This window comes from Centruroides sculpturatus, unplaced genomic scaffold, assembly GCF_000671375.1.
Source record: "Centruroides sculpturatus isolate CEXI.00-Female unplaced genomic scaffold, Cexi_2.0 scaffold1079, whole genome shotgun sequence".
NCBI classification, from domain to species: domain Eukaryota; kingdom Metazoa; phylum Arthropoda; class Arachnida; order Scorpiones; family Buthidae; genus Centruroides; species Centruroides sculpturatus.
Genome location: NW_019385267.1, coordinates 1 through 15,578, shown reverse-complemented (window position 1 = coordinate 15,578; position 15,578 = coordinate 1). Strand labels below are relative to the sequence as shown.

Here is a 15,578-nt window from a genome sequence, read left to right as displayed (position 1 = left end):
ATTCGTGATAAAATTAATTTAATTATTATTATTATTCTTATTATTTTTAAATTAATTTTATCACGAATAAATTTATTAAATATTTTTGTCAACAGATGGAGACAGGATGCAGTATTGAGGCTAGCTTTGTTTTTTTTTTTAATGGTGTTAATAGGAATGAGAAAGGTTTATGGCAAAAAAGAAAATCGTTAATTGTTTTCACTGCTAATAAAATAAATTTTGCATCATTTTAGTAAAAATTACATAGAAAAAATCTTACGAATTTATTAAGATGATATCAGAGAGTAAATATATTAATCCTATAAAGGAGAAGAAGATTCCATCTGTAATTTAAAACTTCATTAATCTTTCTTCTAGATAAGACACGAGGAGGAGAGTTCGTGATTCTTGAGTGATGTTGTGTCATAGAAAAGTACATAGACAATCATTCAGTTATAAGATATTCATAGATGGATTCTATTCGATAAGAGCAACCATTCAATAAAGTGAAAGTTAAATAAATGTGATCTGTGTGCCAGATAAGTTAATTATAATTTTATAAAAATAATAAATTCGAATATACAATCGATAAAAATCAGCAAAATTCCTCATTGAAAGAGCGCTGTTTTCTTTTGAAGTTTTTCAAGATACCTTAAAGCTTTTGAAGAATTATTCATAAAAGAAATGATGAAAATAAATAAACTTTCGAATATTTATCTAAATTTACGCATTTGGACCGTTTCCAGTTCGGTAAAACAGCTGAAAATGCTCAGTCTAACACCGAAATCCATCACAATACACTTTATTATATGAAAAGTACTCGAGGACCGTTTATTTGAGAGGAAACGAAACAAGTGTGTGTGTGTATGTCCATTAAAACCCTTTCAGAAATATACGTAATTAAGATATATTATATATAACAGGTGAATTTGATTAGTTTAATGTATACTTTAACGGAACATATATATATATATATATTAATCATTCTAAAAATAAAGGCATAATTTTTGAGTGTATGAAATGTTTGAAATTCTACAGAAAGTATCTCCCTAGTTACAAAGAAGAAATTTAAGAGTTACAATTCTAAGAAAGAATTGAAATAAAATGCATAAATGTCCTTGACATCGCATAGTTTTTACCATTGATTCTGTTTATTAAAATGATAAAAACTTTGTTTTAAGCCAAACGTTATCTTGATTTTGATAGAAGACAAAACGATTTTTCATTATTTATTCGCCTTTTAAATTCAAAAATATAAGATATAAAAAAGTTTTTATATAACTAAAATTTGTTTCAATAGTTTTATTTAATAGTTCATTTAAATAATATATTTAAATAACTTTATTTAAATGCAGGATATAAGAATACTTTAATGGCTAAAACGATTTTAAAAAAAAAATAACAAATACAGTGCAAATATAGAAATTTCAATAGAGATTATTCACCTGCAAACAACGGCCACCTTTAAAGGGCGGACACTTTTTTTCAAAAATAAATGGGAGCACGATTTTATTCACCCTCTTTGAAGCTTAATAACTCCTGTGATTTTTGTCGAAAATTGCTAAAATTTTGCAAGGAGATTTGTTTATTCGTGGGATTCGTGCTTTTAAATTTTTGTGGTTAAAGGTCGAAGGGGTGGGAGATAATGGGGTCGTGTGTATTTCTAGTAGGGTCGAACTTAATGGCGATTTTACTCATTAACATTTACAATTTTTTTTTTTTAAATAAAATTTGATAAAGTACAATTTTTTAAAGCTAATTAAATATTTAAATAATAAATTATAATGATTAAAAATGCCTGAATTATTTAATTAAAAAAAAACAAATTAATTTGAATTTAAAGTCATCCGAACAGTGGTGACATTTAACTGTTTTATATTAAATTTAAAAATGTAAATTCCTTATTACGTTTTTACTGAAATGAATACTCGAAGCTACTGTTTAATTCGCCGAAGATTACGTTTCAAGATCAAAAACAATTCTTAAAGATAAACATCTTGAGTCTATTGGTAATCGGTATCACATTCGTCCCTATAAATTCAGTGACGCACGTAATGAGAAAATCAAACCGTATAACACTTAAGTTTACGTAAAAACAATCCCTTCTAAATATAGAAAACTGGTAAAAAAATATTCGCTAGAGGACATTAAAAATTAATCTAGCAAACTAAACACTATAGTAGTGTTTTGTACAGTGTTATAACGGTCCACTTGCAAAGCATTTTTAAATATTATTTTACTGTTAAAAATAAATTCGCATTGGATTACTGTAGCTTAAATAATATCATAAATCTTCTAAAATTTTACTTGAAACTTCTTTGTTTTAGATAGCCCTATATACCACGTGACTCCATCACCACCAGCACCACACTACGCTTGTCAGATGAGTTGCATTTGGAGATGCTGAGCTGGCACGGAAAGGAGATCGTAACCAGCACTTCAATCATAAGAAACTCGACTAAAACTAGTAAGTATCAATAGAATAAATATAAATTTTTATATAAATTTATGTAATTAATGACTCGTGTAATAATAGTTCCGGTTATAAATCAAAGAGTTGTAGTTAATTGTAAAATGACTTTTCTTCTTATCTTGTTTAAAAGTAAACAACTAATTAAGGTTATGAATAGAGTTTTTCCCGTGTGATTTAAACATTTTAAACAATTTCCCTCTCGTTTATCATCGTTAAAAGTCGTGAATTTTAACAGGATTTAAATGTTTTTTAATCGTAAAAAAAAATAGTTAAAAGTTATTTAGGTGACAGTATAGTTTTTTTTTTTTTTAAAAAAGGGGGATATTTAGTTAAATTAATCATGCTTATAACCATAAACATAGTTATATATAGTCTCCAAAAATAAGAAAAATGTTCTCTCCAACGAAACGTATGGATTTAATTACCGGAAGTTCTTAAAACATTACAACGGATTATGACATTTCTAACTCGCTTCATTCCTCGAACACCACACACATTTTTACTAGAAAAAGTGGTAAAAAGAAGTTAACAAAACAGTCAGAAACAATGAAATGTCTAACAAATTGCAGGACGTGGTCACCCCGATCGATAGTATCCCCTTAAAGTCATAAAACAACTCCCCATCCCTTCTTCCCTTTCCCACAACGTCACACGATACATCAATAACATGGGAATATAGATAAAATATTTAAGAAGATTCGATTTTTAGAAAGAATGATAATTTGTCCTAGACACAAGTGCTCATTTTTACTCAAGGAGACCACGTGTTTTCATCTGTCACGCTTTAGTCTGCTCGCACGTGTTCGTTTCCAGAGCGTGATGTTATATTCTATTATTTCTGAAAACTGGAAGATAAATTGTTTCCATACAATGTAAGCATTGTCTTATTCGATACGCTAATTATTATTAAATAAACAGGATTTGTATTGTAACTGTTAACTGAATCGAATTTATAAATGTACTTAATTCTCGTTTTTACTTTTTGCAATCATTTTTATAAATATTTTAAGTTAATTTTTTCAAGTATTTTTTATTATTATTATTTTTTTAAATTTAATGTAAGATCTTTCAATTGGGCTTTTTAAATCGATAAAAATCGTGTAGGGTTTAGTTAGTAGGATGTATATCTTGTAAGATGGTAATTAAAACCATTGCGGTGTCTGTATTTTGAAACATGCAAAAATAAACATGTGTGCTGTCTAAGCATTAATTGCTACTAGACCGTTTCTTGGAAAAGTCGGTTTGACTCTAAAGGAACAGTAATTGGAGCCGAAGAAGGTTTCCAATCGGTTTGAAAAATATGTGTGGAATTTTAAGAGGTCAAATGTCAACATTTTAATGCATTTTAAAGAGCGTAGTTTTGTTAATTAAACAATTATTATAACACGAGTCGAGAGACATTTTTTTTTTTTTTTTTGACTCTTCACATGTGTCGCACGTGGGTAGAAAACAATCAATTTTATCAGCTGACTTACCTCCCACAGATTTTGGTGACATCTGTTAAAACTGAGATGCTACAACTGTCCCTAACCGTACCACACAAGGTCAGAGAATAGAAAGTTAAAATTGGGAAAATTTGAAGACAGAGAGAGAGAAGAGACTGTTATAGTTTATTAGCTTCCCATCTCTTTGAGGTTCATTTACCTCTATAAAACAGAAAAGATTCTTTTGTTACTTGATACCATCCACTCGAAAGTATTACTTTCCAGCAAAACTAAAAATTGTTTAGTTTATAAAAGATAAACAATGTTTCTTGATTACGAATGCTTTGATAAAATTTGTGTGAGAAAAATTTTTTTTTTCGGTCCTCGATACGCTAATATGCAGCTGCGATCATTTTTCTTTGATGTACCAGAACTGTTTACAGTTAAATGAAGGAATTTGGATATCGATTAACGCTTTAATTAAATAAAAAAAAAAAAACAGGGAAGTTTTTAATATCCTGTATAGAAGATATTCTCAGGTTAAATATTCTAAAAATATTTAACTTTTTTAAATATATATTAAAGAGTAAACTAAATTCGGATGGCGTGAAGTCATATCCTGTGTAAAGATGGATGACACGGTGCAAGTGGTGCAACGGATAAGAATAACACAATTGTTTATATCCGAGCAAGAGCAGAATTTTTCACATGGGGATTCATTCCTGACCTGTTGACCTGTTTGTTTAAGATATCACTCCATTACTTTACCGATGAAATTCGGAATAGAAAGAACGAAACTCGTAAATATTCAATATTTATTTTACTTTGTTAACACGAATATTTTAAAATAAAATTATATCTATAATAAAATTGATTTAATAATACATTCGGGATATTATTTATTTCATTTTTTGATTGTTAACATTGTTATATATATTCTCAAATAAATAGAAAAGTATCATTTTTAGTGTTATTATATACAACGTACGAGTAACCTTTCGAGGATTTATTATCAAGGATTTTATTATAAATAAACATTTTGTTGTTATGTAATAAATTATATTAAAAGATAAACGTTAACAATAAACGTATCATAATCATAATTTATATTTTATAATTAAATAATACGATATTTATAGACGTGTTATGTAATATTTATATCATACGTAAGTTCAGTAAAGTTCTATATAATATAACGTGACTGATGTTATAAATAAGAAATAAGCAAAATCTATCGTTTTTCATTTAAAATAATATAAAATTTGATGTGTATAATATGTTATAAGTAACAACATTACGTAATAACTGACGTAAAGTCTAATATTTAAAATAATATGACATAATAACGATTGTAAAATACGTAATTTACGACACGGTAACGTAATAACTGTTACAAAGTATGTTATTTATAACAATTCAAGACGATAACTATTGTAAAGTGTTATTTATAACAATATTATATAACCTGATCCAGTGTTATCGGTTTATATAAAGCACCATTTTTTCTTTTTTCCAAAAGAAAATATTTGTTTCTATCAAATACATTTATTCCCATTTTATTCAAGAATATTAAGAAAATTTTTTTATAAAATAATAGAAAAAAATTATTATTATTATTATTGAACTCAATTTATAAATGTGTACAATTTATATTTATCACAAAATGTACACTTAATACAGCATTACTTATTCATATTCAACAGAATTAAAGTAGAAAAANCATTAGTACTACCACTCTGTTCATGCAAAATATATTCATATGTTAAGCTTTTAATTTGCATTAATTCTTATATGAATTGTTTCTGCATAAAATTATTATTATTTTTTATTATTTTATCATAATAAAATTACAAAAAAACATACATATAAAATTGTATAGATTATATAAAAAACAATAATATTATTTTTAAAAAGAAATTAAAGTAATAAAATATATTTATTGCATTATTTAAGGTAGAAGAAAATGATATCGTTAGTTATTCTCATTGTGCTGTTATCATCAAAAGGATCTTTATCATCAGATCCTTTCAAGTATCGGCCTGAAATATTCTTCGACAATGGAGTACTACCAGAGAATATGGAAGTAAAAGTATACATATTTCGTGAAGAAATAAAGAGGTTTGTTAATTAAAACATCATTTACTTTTTAAATATATTTGTTTCGGTGTTGATTCAGACAAAAACTAATTCCTTGTTTTACTTATTTTATTTTTAGAAGAGTCTGTCATTAAGACAGTAAAAGCCAATCCAGATGTTCTAAGTTAACTAAACAGGGATCTTAATCACCTTGTTCGGAAATTCTACCACCCTGTTTATCTAGAAATACTTTTATTTTTCAATAGCCTAGGGATCTAACCAAATACACATCGAAGAATAATTATTGAGATCGAGAAATTCTATTTTTAATATATTTTTGAGAGCACGTAGATGCAGTAAACACTGTAAAATGAATAGATTTAAAATACCCAAAACCTGGGAAAAAAAAAAAAAATAGAAAGAAATATATCAAGCGTATCGCTAAATCTAAACGTTTTACTTTCGAAAACTTATTATAGGTCAACTTCTGATAAATTTTGACACTTATGACACTCGACCCTAAATACTGTAAATGCTGTCAACTCCATTTTATTAATTGGTAAAGTGTGCAGTTGTTAAACTTTGTTGAGAAACTTCTAATTGAAACAGTTATCAGTCTAACCATTTGTTTTGTCTGGGCCAACAAAATGTCTTGTCAACGTACCAAAAGTGAACCGAAATACAAATAACGAAGCAGACAGCATGGCTTCTTAACTGGGACATTCCATCCATCTTATGATCATTCTTCTGGAAACAGTTAATAGATAGAGAGGAATATTTAGAATCGTAACCCTGACATAAATGACAAACTTTGCACCGTTTAGGTGTTAGTAATTTTGGAAATTTAACGTGTTAATTATTAACAGGCCTACGTCTTTAACGTGTCTTTTACTCGCTTAACTTTAGACAAAATTTAAATAGTAACCCATTTAAAATAGAACGATTATACAACTAAACTTTATCTAGATCGTAGTTCATATTTTAAGTTTAATATATTTAGGTCACTCTCTTAGCTTATAAAAAGTTTGTGAGCTATTTTATTATTATTATTATTATTATTTAAATAAAACGGATTAAGATAAAGTTTTATCCTTGAAATTATATCATTTACTAATTTCAGGATCTTCGTATTAATAGAAAAAGAGCAGAGACCCATGTTTTTGACAGTCACTCCTTGTTCATCTCCAATCGAATGGAGGCTATTTCTAAGAAGTTTTCCTGGAGAAGTAGCTAGATCAGAAACAGGTTGGAGAATTTCTTTTTTAATTTGAAAAAAAAATAATATAATAAAATATATTAAATTTCTTCTTAAACTTTACTCTGACGAATGAATTACATATTTTTTTTTAGTAATTTATAATTAATTGAGTGTAGAATATTCATTATAATCTAGGGACAAAGTTTATAAATGAATTACTACCCCTAATATATATGGCTAAACGCTCGTAAACTTTTTACTTTTATTTATTATTATTATTAGTTTCTTTTTGTAGCGGCATTTCTAACCCTCATAAATCATTTATTAGTTACTATTTTTATATATATATCATTTGTTACTTTATTATTGATTCTCATAAATAAAATTCTTATTACTGATTACTATTGATTCTGATGAATTAAAATCCTCATCTCTCACTTATAAACTTCGAGTAGGGTTTACTTATTATTGATTTTCATAAATTACTTACTGTTAGAAAAACAATTGATGATAAATTTCATAAAAGTGCTGCATTCATTGTTTTCTATTTATTACTTCTGATGCTATTGATGTTTAAATATAATATTGGGTAGATGCCATATAAAGAAATTTGCTGCCGACACTGTTAATTGCTATATATATATAAATTGCCATTTAACAGATGATTAGCAATTTAATTGCTTTATATATATTATACATACAATACAATACAACTTAAATTATATATAGAGTAATTATATATTTTCGAAAAGAATTCTATCTGGAAGAATCAGGTATTGTTAACGTTGAAGCATGGCATCTCCGATTACAAACTGTAACTCCGCCTTTCAGTGGACATTCTGAAATGTTTTGACAGCTGCTAGTATTTTAGATTAGATGATTGTTACGGAATTGGGCATGCATGACATTTTATATTTTTTTCCCCTTCCAATATTAAGCGAGTTTTAAACATTTGCTTTCACAAGCCACGCTTTATTTACATAGACAGCGAGTTGTTTTTTCCCCCTCATTATCTCGTTTCTTTTAAAGGCCGAGGAAATAGAATCGTTTGAAATTAAAAAAAAAAAAAAAAGGTGAAAGCCTTGTTAGGACGCTTATATTTTCTATAAGTTTAATATTTTGCTCTATTGCTTTTCTGGTATGTAACGTGAGAAGTTCGGCATTGATGCCCAGATATCGCTTGACGTGTCACATAAAATAACTTTGTTATAAACATTTTTTAAAAAAGAAATATTTTATAAAAGTTTTAACTTCAATAAAAAATAAAATTCTATTTATTTATTTATTTATTAATATTTTATTTTATTTTACTTTTTCAATGTTTATGGTCATAAATGCACCATCTAGTGAACGAATTGAAAATGTTAAATACAGTAATTTGTAATTTTTAAATATGTTTAATAAATAAAAGTTTAAAATTATGTATGAATGCAATTAATTAATAAACATTTAAAAATAATATGTACATATACACAAGATTATAAATTTTTAAACGATTTTTAAGGTGGCGCCATCTCGTGTTAAAAAGTATAATTTTAAAATAGATTCCTAGAAATATTTTAATATTAATACTGTACACATAATTTAAAAATTTTTTAAAATTTTTTTTCAGATGTATTAAATAACCACGTACCCATTAATCATCCATCTATTTACTATGGCCAGCAAAGACAAACTTACACGACTCTTCAAGCACCTTCGGGACTCTATATGCTAGAAATAACTGCGAAAATACGAGATACCAGCGTTTTAATATATTTATCAACAAGTAACATGACAAGTTTATATCCAAAATTACCTAATAATCCAAATTTGGATGTTTTAAAAGTCAGAAGAAATCGCATTCTTTTATCATGGCTTCCGAGTCCTTCCGAAACTGAAGGCAAAAAAATCGAATATTGTATTTCTGTAAATCCAAGGATGAATTACCCAACACTTTGTTCATTAAATTCTGATTTGACGGGCGATTATCCAGCTCCTTTGCCACCATCCACGGGTTTTGGTTTTTGGTGGGAGAAAAATGCCAAAAAACGATTGATGACCCGAACTAAAGAGATTAAAAAGAATGTCGATTTAAAAAATGACATTACATATACTTGCTTAGGAAGAAAAACATGGCATATGGTACAAAATCTAGAAGAAGGCCGTACTTACTACTTCGATGTCTTTGCTGTGGATCCTTTGACTAATTTTAGTTCTTCTTACATCGGCATCAGTGCCGCTACAAAAAGTCTTCATTCCGGTAAATTGAGAGAGAATATGTTAATCATGGTATATTTAAACGAATCTAATGGTTACAGTGCAACTTTCGAGTATGCAACAATCAATACGTTACAAGCGATATGGTGTTTCGTGCAATCATGTTTCGGACCGGGTCCCATTAACGTTACACTATCGACCGATACTCAAAAAATATTTTCTGTAAATGTTATGGATATGCACACGATAGTAGTACACGATCTTCCGAATAGCACTTTACATCTGACACTTTCTTCGAAAATTAAACAACCGAGAAGGGTACGTTTGTGGCTCAGCAGAAAGTATCATAAGTATCCATTTCCGACGATGCCCAACGATAAACGAGTACAACTTTTCGATACATTAACTACGTGCGAATCTGTAACGTTAGCTTGGAAGACAACTAATGACGAGAAAGTTCGATATTGTATCTACGTACAGTCCGATAAGAGTAAACATTTTAAATATTTTGCAAAACCCGAAGATATATGCAACAAACCAATAGATGGTATCGTAAGTAAAGGAAAACAGAAAGTTTTGTGTAGAAGATATCACCGGTTTAGTAGATATCGTTTCAATAATGTTATCCTACAAGAAATTAAAGGTTTAGAACCTGCAACTACCTACGTATTCGAAGTACAGGTGACTAAATTTCGAGGAAAAACTCTTACGTACGAACAAGTGTGGGCTACAACTAGAAAAAACTGCACTAATAATTATAGGTGATTGACCATTGAAAATCTTTTACAGATACATTTTTTTTTTCTTTTGTTTCTAAAATCTCAGGGATTACCGTATATCATTTATAATGGTAAACTGTTTTTCTATCCGTAAACGTTCGACATCTAGTCAATGATACTTTGTGCCATTAAATGCGGTTTTAAAGTACAATAGAATATAAACTCGTAATTACCGTAATGCGGAATTTGATCCGCAAATAATCGGCTGTCACCAATAAAAAAAAACAATTTTATTTGTATTTATAAATGAAAAATGAATTTTAACTCTTTTATTCCTAATCCCTGATATGTATGTTAGTTGTTACGATTTATGTACAGAATCCCACGCTTGTATTCTTTCTTTAGATAATATTGTATTAGCCATTTGTGCTCAAACCGACTTCTTGTACAGTATTTTTAGTTTTTGTTTTAATAAAATATCATTAAAGATGGCGCCACACGTAGTTCTCAATATTGCCGGAAAAGTTAAGCAACTCATCGCTCGATTTTTTCGTAAATTTCTCCTAAAAACCTTAAATAATCTGTAGTAAATATTATATTTAGTGTTTTATAAAATATAATATTATTTATAATAACTAAATTAATGTATATTAATGAACTTAAAAGTGATGTATTTAAAATAAATAAATAAATAATGACAAAATAAATATGTAAACGCTTTTAACTAATCAGCGTACAGGATTTTATCATTTAAATAAAAAGAACATTTTAAATTCCTTTTAGAAAACAAGACTTACTTCATTAGTTTTGAAATATTGCTTTCATTTACATATTAAAATTGATAAAGAAGAAACTGTAATAAAAGTAAGAAAGACATTGATATCTGTTATAAAATGGAGAAAGGAAGAAATTAAAAAAAATAAAAAAATAAAATAAAATAAAGAAGAAAAGGGGGAAGATAGAAATATGCTTTAGTGCATCACTTTAATTGATTTTCCTCTCATTATTTAAATTCATCTTTTGCTATTTGTGGAAGGTGATGGTTTAAATCATTCATCTTTTTGAAAGTAAACATTACATAAAGACAATTAACGTTACTCCACGCTTCCAATGGAGCACTTTAGAACAAACCACAAAGAAGGGGTAGAAAAAAAAACAGGAGAAGGGGGGAAAAACGTTGATGCTGCGGTGCAAATAAAACCAGTTAAACCGTTCCGTTTGAAATGAATAAATTAAGAATTTTACATTGTTCCCTNAAAAAAAAAAAAAAAAAAAAAAAAAAAAAAAAAAATGCCTTTCTCCATTAAGAACTTTCAGGTTAGGAGATTATGGCGGTGAATCCTATCGTCATCATCATTATATAATTCTTATTATTTGCTGAAGGAATTTACTATATATATATATATATTGCTCTTTTTCTACTGTCGCTTTCTTCGAGTCATGTGACGACGTAGATGTATTTTTCCAAGGTGAAAGTTGAACGAACCTGAATGTTATACACATTTCTACATGCCAAATAAGGATTATTTCTTCATTAAAATATCGAATATAATATATTTTTATTGGTTAATATTACGCCAACTTGAATTTAATCTTAAATTATATTTTTTAAAAAATGTACCTATGTCACTGTGTAGTTTATGTAATCATATTTATTTCCGAAATTATTCTTTCATATCATGTACTTATGACTTAATAAAATAACGTGATTCCCAGAAATATAGTTTAAAATGTAGTTTGACTTGTTTTAAACCTTAATAATGTCTTTAAAATGACTAAATTTGGTCTTTTTCCCCCTAATTTTTATACGTTTTAAAACTATTATATACTCTTAAACACCGTTTTATGTACAAAATGAATACATAAATGTTAATTCTTTTATGGCTAAAAATATATAAATTTCTAAAAATATTATAAAAATGAACTTCCGAATTTTTTATTTTTTTTTTCATTTTTATAAAAGAATAATAATAATAATAATAGAGGATTTAATCCACTACAATTGTAATTCATGCGAAAAAATCAGAACTCAGCTAACTGGACAGGTGTAGCCTACAGGTAAAAGAAGACTTGTAGAACCAGTTTCTTTCAGGCAGTTGCTTGGCTAGAGTCTTGTAGAGACAATCACCAGCCATACATGGTCGAATGTCGATTTACTTGATGCCAATGATGTGCATGGATATGTAATGTGCACATAAGTTTTTAAGGATAATGAATTATCTCCGGATTAATTTTGTAATTTTTAGTGTTTTGTTTCTAGCCACAAGTCTAGCCAATACTCAGGTGAGTTATTTTACATTCTTCTATAGAATATATATATATACGGAAACTCACTGTGAGTTTCTTTATTTAAATCTGATTTTTTTAAAGATAAAACTCATTTAATAATTTTAATTAAGTTTATATAACATTCGGTATTTCTTACTTTCATTATAAGTAGGTTATAATAATGTAAATTATACGTAGTAGTGTTAGTTTACTCTTCATTGTCTATTGTTAAAGCTTAGAACACCTTGCGAGAATGCGATTTATAACTGTTAAGTTACATCTACACTAAGATTTTTCTTTTTTTTAAATAGAAATTTCTCATTCAGTTCAACACCGCGAATACCAAACTTGCTAGTAATTTCGCCATAACGTAGGTCAAACTAGAAACTTGGCCTTGTATGAACGCATTCCAATGTACAAAGTTTAATTGAAATCCTAAAAAAAGTCCTTAAAAAAATGTATTTTTAAGATATAAAATTTACATTTAAAGATTAAAACTTAATACACAATTTATTTTATTAATAAAAAAAAATTACTTTTTAAACAGGATAATGATCTTCTTAGATGTCCAGAAGGTGAGTTTTATTATATTAAATTTAGTCTTTTTTTTTAATATAAAAACAATATAATTTGTTATTCTTAAGTTTTTTAAATTTGCTTCTTAACTTATTTTAAATCGTTTATTTTTAAATATAAAGAGTTAATTAAAGTAAAAATGTTTATAGATGTTAATTGTATGAGAAATTCTTAATATGACCTGTCGAGACAGGGTCGAACTCGTCTCACGAACCAGGAAAAGTCACCAAGTAACGTTATTTTGTCACGGGTGAATGACCTAGGTGTGTTAATAGCATTGAAAACTATATAAGGGTCTACTACTGTTTCATTTTAACGAATTGAACCTAACGTTACGTACCGAAATAATTAATTTACATGGATCACGTTGAAAAAAAAAATGATTACAGTGTTTTAAATAGTTCAAACTCGTTTTAATCTTTCTATATTAAATTAACAGTTTAAGTTAATATCATACTTTCTGTCACGACATTAATTATTCTATTGTAAATCTCGTAAAGTTTAATTAATATAACAATTTTCGTTATATATTATAGAATATTATTAATTAAACTGCAAATTATTATTATTATTGTAGGATTTAATTGATATAATTTAATCCAGTAGTATTTCTTAACCAGTAGAATCTCTCAGAAAAGTCATTTAAACATTGGAAAATAATAAAATGCTGGGTTATTAAGTTTATAAATGGGATATATTTTTAAAATATTTATAAAACTTTCAATTTTAAATATAAAAATTAAGCGACGAAATGTCTTTTCTGATTCTGTTTCTTCCTCGTTACTTATTTTCACTTCTTCCCATTATAAAAACTTGACCAATATTCAATCAGACATGTGAGGAAAAACATTTATTTCTTCTTCCTAATTGCTTTTGTTATGCTTGAGAAGTAAGCAACTTTTTCTCTGTATATTTTACCGTACAGTTTCTCTCGTTTTTTTAATTCCTCTAACACTTTCTTATTAATGTTTTTTTCGTGTTTTCGTTTTTGTTTTGTTTCCTTTATTCCGTCCACAATTACTGGAAGTTTTACATTTCAACTTCCTTTTTGTTCTACTTATTCGGTATTTTTTTACTTCCTATTATCTATATTATAATTATTCTAATTGAAAAATCTTTCAACTTCTTCATTACCGGAACAATTATTCAATTAAATGTAAAAAAAAAAAATACACACGCTTATCCTCTTATCGACTTATCAGGAAATTAATTTATAATTTGAAATAAAAAATAAACCCGTTAAGAGTCAAAATAGTTAAATTTATTGCTTTGCAAAATGATATAAATTTAGTTTGTAAATTAACAATACAGTAGATCCCCCCTATAACACTGTAGATAATTCCGTTTTATATGAATTCCGTGTTGTACGAGTCACTTAGATTTTTTACAAATACGTGTGCCGGGCTGTAAACGGTTCATGTATTTGTAAAAAAAATCTAAGTGACTCATACAACACGGAATTCATATAACACGGAATTATCTACAGTGTTATAGAAGGTGTTATAGAAGTGTAAATGTATTGTTTCTTCTATAACACTTCTATAACACTGTATTATACAGTGTTATAGAAGTGTAAATGTATTGTTATAGCAATGTCCTGTACAGGGTACATATTAGCCTGAAAAATTAAGTTTATTTTTATTGTTAAGCATTTTTTTTATATTAATTTTATTAAGAAAAAAACTTAAAAACATTTCTTTCACTGGATCTAAACCAAAATAATTATGAGAAAATTATAAGGTATTTAAACCATACAATTACGAGAACAATTACAACACTTTTCAAACCTTAGGTTTAGTTTTCAATTCTAGATAATACTTGTTCATGAATCTATTGTTTCTAAATCCAATTATCTTTCCATTTATTTTTTTTTTTCTTAAACAATTTTATTTTCTCGAATAACAATGACAATACGAAATATTTTTGTTCTTTACGGCTTTAAGAGGAATTAGAGTATGAACGACAAAACTCCTTTGTAACACTCGATCAGATATAAGAAAGCAATAATCGTTTACTCTATTTTGTTTAAAGAGAGAAATAAAAAAAAGTTTCCTATAATAAGGATATACGGTACTATATATATATATATAAATAACTATAATTTTTTTTATTAGTATAAGTCTATAATAAAATATTTAATATTAATAGGTCAGGGACTACTATTTGTAGTATTATAATAGTAATTTATATAACTTCCTTTAGTTTACTTAAAAATTTATTTTAATTACAGATTGGTCCAGGAATGGAATTCGGTGTTATAGATATTTTAATCTTCGTCATTCGTGGAAGAGAGCCGCTGAAATCTGCCGCAGGTAAAACTTTTTATAATTCGCTGTGTGTGTTGAAAATTTTGAATAGGAAAAACAATGTACATTAGGTCACGAGCATTCCACTTATGACCTAATGATCCTCATCTCCATTATTGTGGCTCATTGCTTAATATAATTGCAATTGGTACTCTTAAGTGATTTACGTGGTTTTCAAAGCTAATTATTGTAAAAATCTTTTGAAAAATCACAAATTGATTACAGTAATAGAAGAAAAAAGTTTTTTTTTTAATTGAACTACATAGTTATTACTAATTTAGATACATATATAACTAATTTAATAATAGGTTGCCTGAAGGTTTATATTTTTTGAAATTATTTTGCTTTATTTTTTTTTTT

General features: G+C 27.2%; 1 protein-coding gene and 1 long non-coding RNA gene across 4 annotated transcripts; both read left to right on the top strand.

The window, feature by feature from the left end:
* Positions 1 to 2,052: 2,052 nt before the first annotated feature.
* Positions 2,053 to 10,513, top strand: LOC111636900 (protein NDNF-like). 3 transcript variants are annotated; one of them, XM_023382288.1, is made up of 5 exons: positions 2,053 to 2,101; positions 2,307 to 2,446; positions 5,830 to 5,994; positions 7,073 to 7,197; positions 8,763 to 10,513. In XM_023382288.1, exons 3-5 carry the CDS (start codon positions 5,840 to 5,842, stop codon positions 10,112 to 10,114), a joined length of 1,632 nt encoding a protein of 543 aa, XP_023238056.1. In that variant the 5' UTR covers positions 2,053 to 2,101; positions 2,307 to 2,446; positions 5,830 to 5,839; the 3' UTR covers positions 10,115 to 10,513. The 3 variants fall into 3 exon arrangements, with proteins under 3 accessions (XP_023238056.1, XP_023238055.1, XP_023238057.1); XM_023382287.1 differs by lacking the exon at positions 2,053 to 2,101 and having other exon boundaries at positions 2,157 to 2,446; XM_023382289.1 differs by lacking the exons at positions 2,053 to 2,101; positions 2,307 to 2,446 and adding an exon at positions 5,020 to 5,042.
* A 1,642-nt stretch (positions 10,514 to 12,155) lies between these two features.
* On the top strand, positions 12,156 to 15,227 carry LOC111636890. Its single transcript, XR_002758610.1, has 3 exons — positions 12,156 to 12,351; positions 12,884 to 12,911; positions 15,143 to 15,227. It is a non-coding gene; the product is annotated as an uncharacterized LOC111636890 (long non-coding RNA).
* The last annotated feature ends 351 nt before the right edge of the window (positions 15,228 to 15,578 follow it).

Excerpts from the sequence above, each read along its gene's own strand:
- LOC111636900 (XM_023382288.1), top strand. The coding sequence starts at position 5,840 with ATGATATCGTTAGTTATTCTCATTGTGCTGTTATCATCAAAAGGATCT. Across the intron at positions 5,995-7,072 it reads TTTCGTGAAGAAATAAAGAG|GATCTTCGTATTAATAGAAA; the intron begins GTTTGTTAATTA and ends TACTAATTTCAG. Across the intron at positions 7,198-8,762 it reads AGTAGCTAGATCAGAAACAG|ATGTATTAAATAACCACGTA; the intron begins GTTGGAGAATTT and ends ATTTTTTTTCAG.